The sequence below is a fragment of the Myotis davidii genome, unplaced genomic scaffold, assembly GCF_000327345.1.
Source record: "Myotis davidii unplaced genomic scaffold, ASM32734v1 scaffold76, whole genome shotgun sequence".
Classification (NCBI taxonomy): Eukaryota; Metazoa; Chordata; class Mammalia; order Chiroptera; family Vespertilionidae; genus Myotis; species Myotis davidii.
This window is the reverse complement of record NW_006288892.1, coordinates 1,703,124-1,709,929: the sequence shown is the minus strand read 5'-3', so window position 1 is coordinate 1,709,929 and position 6,806 is coordinate 1,703,124. Positions and strand designations below refer to the sequence as shown.

General features: G+C 39.1%; 1 protein-coding gene across 4 annotated transcripts in view; it reads right to left on the bottom strand.

Annotated features, from left to right (window-relative positions):
- CAGE1 (cancer antigen 1) overlaps positions 1 to 6,806 on the bottom strand; it is a 53,047-nt gene that overhangs the window by 35,428 nt on the left and 10,813 nt on the right. For all 4 annotated transcript variants that reach the window (XM_015562246.1, XM_015562245.1, XM_015562247.1 and 1 more), the window contains 2 exons: positions 3,010 to 4,068; positions 949 to 1,086 (listed from right to left, as the gene is read on the bottom strand). In XM_015562246.1, coding sequence (XP_015417732.1) covers positions 949 to 1,086; positions 3,010 to 4,068 — 1,197 coding nt within the window. The remainder of the gene's footprint in view (positions 1 to 948; positions 1,087 to 3,009; positions 4,069 to 6,806) is intronic.

Below are 6,806 nucleotides of genomic sequence, written 5' to 3'. Positions count from 1 at the left end.
AGGAGTTGTGGGGGCCGAGGCAGAGGTGGGCAGGGGCAGGCAGGCAGGCAGGCGAGTGGTTAGGGGTGATCAGGCAGGCAGGTATTTGGTTATGGGTGATGAGGCAGGCAGGCAGAGTAGTTAGGGTGCTCAGGCAGGCAGGTAAGCAGTTAGGGGTGATCAGGCAGGCAAGTGAGCAGTTTGAAGGCAGTGGTCCCAGATTGTGAGAGGGATGTCCGAGGGGGTCCCAGATTGCAAGGGTGCAGGCTGGGCTGAGGGACACCCGCCTCCAGCCCTGTCCACGAATTTCGTGCACTGGGCCTCTATTATACAATAATAGAAGGTAAGTGGAAGAAAGAGAGCTAGCTAATTTGAGAAACTATCAAGTGTCATGTCCTTTAATACGTTCTCTCATTAAATGTAGTGCTTGTAAGCTCCCAGGGCAGCAGCAAGTACCATTTCCCCTATTTACCATGAGGAAACTAAGGCTGAGAAAGGTAAAGTTACTTGGTCAAGTCACACAGCCAGCAAGTGGTGAAGCCAGAATTTGAACTCACCTTACATCAATTTCATTTTCAATCTACTAATGGACACAGTTCCACACTGCCCTCCCCCTGCCCCAAAGCTATATTTTTAGATTGGGTAAATAGCTTATAAATGTGAACAATCACTAATCCCTAGGAGCAGGCTGACCCAGAGTATAAGACTACTGTTCTGAAAGAGCTTTCATGAAACACGAGAAGTTCTAATGTTACTATGCTATAGGCTTGTGGAAATTAGATGTTGACAAAAGATAAACAGAAAGAAGCAGTAGGAGGAAGGAAAGGCTGATTGGTTGGTTAAGGGTCTCTATTCTGCTGTCATTATTTTCTTTCATAACTTAATTCTGTCACTTCACATTGCCTCTTTTGTCTAACCTCGGTATTTTCTTCCCCACCCATTAAAAAGTATGCATTAAAAAAAAATTACCTGGCTTGTGAGAAGGCTTGCCATCAGAGCCAGAAAATAGTGAATTTTGAAAGGTGGCTGAGAAGTCGTTTTCACATCTGGGGGATTTGGGCTCTCTTCTTTATAAGATGAGCAATTAGACTGCATTATCTTTGCATCCTATGTGTGCACAATTCAGATTTGTCACAATAAAGACAAAGAATCTGGATTACTTTAAAAGTAAAATGCTGAATAAAACACCACTCCTAAAACCTGTGAATGGTAGTTCTCAAACTTTTTTATTTTCAGGACCCCTTAAATAGTCTTAAAAATTATTAAGGATCTCAAAAACATTTTGTTTATGTAGGTTATATCTATCAATATTTATCATATTAGAAATTAAAGGTGAGAACATTTAAAAATATTTCTTTTAAATAACAATAAATCTATTGTGTCAATATAAATAACAATTTTTTGTAATTACCAAATTTTCCAAAACAAAAATTAATGAAAAGATTGGGTCTGGCCCTAACCGGTTTGGTTCAGTGGATAGAGCATCCACCTGCGGACTGAAGGGTCCTAGGTTTGATTCCGGTCAAGGGCATGTACCTTGGTTGCAGGCATATCCCCAGTAGGAGGTGTGCAGGAGGCAGCTGATTGATGTTTCTCTCTCATCAGTGTTTCTTACTCTCTATCCCTCTCTCTTCCTCTCTGTAAAAAATCAATAAAAATATATTTAAAAAACGATTGGGTCTATTGCATTTTTTTCAAATACTTTTAATGCTGGCTTAATAGAAGGCAGCTGAATTCTTATATTTGCTTCACACATTGTGTCAGCCATGGAAACAATTACATCACATGTCATTTAGTTTCTGGAAATCTCCACGGTATACTTGTGAAGGAATGAAAGTGAAGAAGGAAATAACATCTTTGATATATTACTATGAAAATATTTTTGACCTCACAGATACACCCAGACCACACTTTGAGAAAATGGACATAGACTTAATAAAAAGCAAAACTAAAAGGAGAGTAAGAATGATTTGGGGATATTAAAGAAATTGATCAGTCAAGATAAAACAAAAATTTTTACTGTTTTTAAAAAGAAAGCTCAAGGGAAAAAAATCATATGCTGTGATATACTTCTGGACAGTTACACTAATTCATTCAGAGTTTACCAATTTAAAATTTGTCATGATTTGATTAGCAGCTAAACTTAAGGTCATCTTTGCTTAGGTTAGTGGTTCTCAAAGTGTGATCCCTGGACCAGCAGCATCAGTAAGACCTAAGATCTCATTATAAATGCACACTCTCAGGCCCCACCACACACCCACTGAATTAGAAACTCTGGAGTGGGCCCCAACAATCTGCATTTTCACAGCTGATGTTGATGAATGCTAAAGTTTAAGAACCACTGGCTTAGATGATTCTTACTTCTCTTATGAAATTATCACTTCCAGGACATGCTTCCAGGTTCCTGACTGTCAAAAAAGCCAGTTGAATAGCAAAGAATACCAAATTACAGCCCCTCCAAAAATATTGATGTGGGGCTCCTATGCTGTTTTTAACTGATGCTAACTGAACTTACTGTGGTGATCATTTTGCAGTGTATACAAATACTGAATCATTATGTTGTACACCTGAACTAATGTTATGTATCAATTATATCTCACTAAAATGTTTATAATTCTACAAAATTAATGTGATAAAATATAGGTTTGTTTTACCATGTAAACTAAATATGCAATTTTACTATTTACTTTTATTGCTGAATAGGCAGACATGGTATGAAAAGATTGAGATCCCCATTAGAAAAATCCTTTCTCAAAGGATTTTTCAGATGATTGGTCAGAGGTACCCACAAAAATTCCCACATTCATTTTCATATTTACCAAAATAATAACAAGAGGCCAGAAATGGCTGCTCTTTAATGCAAGTACCCAAGAACCAAAGAAACTTTTCCAAATCTGGTGCATTTTCCATTCTCTCTTTTTTGGTTAGTAATTCTGCAAAAAAACTTTTGTGTCGTGCCTTAATATGCATCACCAGACTATTACAAACTCCTGAAATTCTGCCTTAGAGATTTTGAATTTGTGACAATACCTTTGTGATATCTGACTTCATTACTGCCTCCAAGTGCTCCTTTAACTGAGCTATCTCAAATTTAGGGAAACAATTTTGTTCCTCACTCCTGGCAACCTGCTGCTGAAGTTTTGCATTTTCATTTTTTACTTCGTTGATTTGCTGCTGAAGTTTTGTATTCTTAGCCCTTTCACTTTCAGATATGAATTGCACATTTTTAAGTTGAGCTACCAGTTTCTCAAGTCTACATTTCAGTGTCTGTCTTTCTTCCAAGTTTTCCTTTTCACGTTTCTGAAATTCTTCCTGTAAAGACAGGAACTCTTGTTCTTGGGTCTCTTTTTCCCTTTTCAATAAGTCCAAAGCAGAAGTGGTGGCGTTTTCCAATTCTCCTCTGAGGTGTTGCAGCCTCTCCACCTCTTCTTCTTTCTTGCTTAAGGCTTTGTTCACCTCTGTGTACTGACTAACAATTTTGTTTTTTTCTTGCATTTCAGTTATATACCTTTCCTTTAGACAAACGTAATTTTCCTTGGTCCTCTTAAGCTCTACTTGTAAGGTTTCCTTTTCTTTCCTAGATTCCTGAAGATGTCTCTGGGTGTTAGTTAAAATGTCATGCAAATTCTGCAAAGTCTTGTCTGTTTCATTCTTCTCTAGCATTACTCTGTATTTGTCTTCAATTAATGCTTCGATATTCTCCTTTAGCGTATTTATGATGCCAACGCACACTTGCTGCTTGTTAGTCTTCACCTGTAGTTCTTCAACCTTCTTCTCTAAATACATGTTAGTACACTGCAAATTTTGGATCAGAGTTTGCTGCTTTTTGTTAGTATGTTTTAATTTCTGTAAAACTTCATTTAAAGCCATATCCTCTTCCAGAGGTTGTAAGCACTCCAAGTCTTGCTCTGTGTCATGTGTTTTGCAGTCCTCCCAAGATGCTCCACAACTCCAAGAAATGCCAGCAGGAGAACGAGTTGACATAATCCCTGGACTTTCCATGTTCTCCACTGTGACTTCCTTTTGGTGACTGACTGACATCTCAGGAGTGTCCTCAGAATTCTGTCTCCCCTTTGAAGAAACTGCAACCTGTAAATTATAGGAAATAAGTGTGAAAGCTTAGGATTACCTTGAACTTTGAAGTCAGAGCTGACCTTGAATTGTAGATCCCTAGTTTGGTTTCCTCAGCTATAAAATAACAACTACAATATCTACGTCCACTAATAACACCTACTTAACAAAAATACTTAAGTATTAACTGTTTAGTGTATGTATAGCACCTAACAGCCCAGCAAGCACAAACAATAGGTATATGATAAAAATATGTATCACATTTACTTTTATAAAAGAAAAATTAAACTTTGATACTCTCACCATTTTCTCTGATACAAACTTTTCTGGACACATATAACATACTTTCCTTGACTTCACATGAATTAAAACAAATTTATCAATTACCCTATAGTTTGTGAGGCCTCTTTTAAATACTTTTAAAATTCCTCATTAAACATTGCCTCATTGTGCTATATAACTCTTGTGAACACCAGAATGCCAGGTGAACATCTTGTGATTTATTTCTGCCCACAATACAGGTGTTTTTCTTGTGGGGGTGGGGTGGGAGGGAGTGTTAAAAAAGGACAGTAAGTTGTAGTAAAATAACACTGAAATGAATATGACATAAATACCCAGTAAAAGATATCTGCAGGAGTGGGATGTATAACTTTCTAGAATTTAGATCTTGGTCCTCTGTATTTTTATTTTATTTTATTTTATTTTTAGAGAGAGAAGAAGGTGGGGGTAGAGAGAGAGACATCCATGTGAGTGAGACATTGATCAACTGCTTCCTGCAATGCCCCCTACCAGGGATCAAGCCTGCAAATTTTGGTGCACGGGATGACACCCAACCAACTGAGCCACACTGGCCAGGTGGACCTCTGTATTTTAATATTTCTTCATTGTTCTGGGATAAAGTTAACTACCCTTTCTGAAGCCTACAAGGTTCTAATATCTGATCTTGATATCTCACCCATGCTACCTCTCCATTCTCATCTACTATATCCCTCTTACTCCCTCCAACCCAACAATCCTGGGCTTCCTTCAGGACCTAACAGGAACAATGCTCCCAGCAGCCACAGTTTTTCTGCACGTTAATTCTGCATGAAATGCTCTCCCTCACCTGATTACCTAATTAATTCCTACTCATCTTTCAGAGCTCAGCTCAATTCCCACTACATCAGGGAAGCCTTTTCCAAACTCCCTGACCAGGGCAGTAAAATAGCCATCTTACTTTTATTTGCAGGACCAATCATTGCTTCAAGTCTACGTGTACTTTTATGTAACGTTACATATATTTTATATATGCTTTATATGTAACTTTTATTCCTGATACTTACCATAGCTAAAAATTTACATTTATTTGTGTGATTATTTGATTAATGTATGTCTCCTCTACTAGGATGTTATTAGATGCCTGAAAGTATTTATTGACTGCATGAGTAAATGCCTACTGCAATGGAAATAGGAAGGAACAATCTTGGGAAGTCCTAAGTAAACAGATTTTTAAAATGTTATTTTCCAGAAACAAACATGGGGAAATAAAGTCCTCGTTTAAATGCTGCTTCCAAATAAATAAATAAATAAGTAAACTGGTCATACTTGCAAATTAAACATTAAACATAGCTTTTTTCAGCAAACTCACAATGAAAAACATAATGTTATTCTTTTATTATTTCTACTTGCCCACACCAATTCTTAATTTTACGTTTGTTCAGAGCATTTAGAATTTATACTATTAGCATCTTCATTGCTCTTAGGATACTACATGCATGCTCAGGAGTAATACATCAAAAGATAAGTTAATGCTTTCACTTTTGTAAAAAAATAAAGTTTGCTTGTCCATAGAAACCTCACATGATAGAAAAATTTTAAGAAGAAGAAAGTGGGAGAAACCAAGATGGCGGCATAGGTAAACACTGGAGATTGCTGCCTCGTACAACCACTTCAAAAATACAACTAAAAGATGGAGCGGACATCACCCAGAACCACAGGAAGGCTGGCTGAGTGGAAATTCTACAACTAGCAGCAAAGAGAAAAGCATACCGAGACTCAGAGGAGGCACAGTGCAGAAAATACAAAGGTGTAAAGCGGGCTGGCGGCTGAGGGCGTGGTTGTCTGTTTCAATCGGGAGGGGGTCTCAGGCTCTGAGCTCCAGTTCCGGGCGAGTCTCTGAGGACCCAGACTCAAACAGGAGAAGTGGGATTGTCTGGCATTGGTTGGAACTCGAGGGCAGCTTTCTCTCCGAGGTTTGCAGCGGTTGCTGGGACTCTGAGAGGCAGAGCCTCTTGGGAAGGGACTGAGAGTAGCCATAACTGCTCGCTCCGCCCGCCCTGTTGATCCCCTGGGACCCGCCCTGCCCAATCCTTGCACAGAGGCATTTGTGGGATAGCCTTAGGCAAAGGCTAGATTAGCACCTCTCTAGAGGACAGAAGTTCTCCCACTGCAGACACAGCTGATTCTCACACAGCTGCCGAGACATTGATCAATTGCTTCCTGCAATGCCCCCTACCAGGGATCAAGCCTGCAAATTTTGGTGCACGGGATGACACCCAACCAACTGAGCCACACTGGCCAGGTGGACCTCTGTATTTTAATATTGGGACTTTGAGAGGCAGAGCCTCTTGGGACGGGGCTCTAATGAGACCCTTGATGTTGTGATAAAGAACCAACTAGAAATTAAGCATACACTGACTGAAATAAAGAATATTATACAGACTCCCAACAGGGCGGGCGGAGCGAGCAGTTATGGCTGCTCTCAGTCCCGTCCTAAT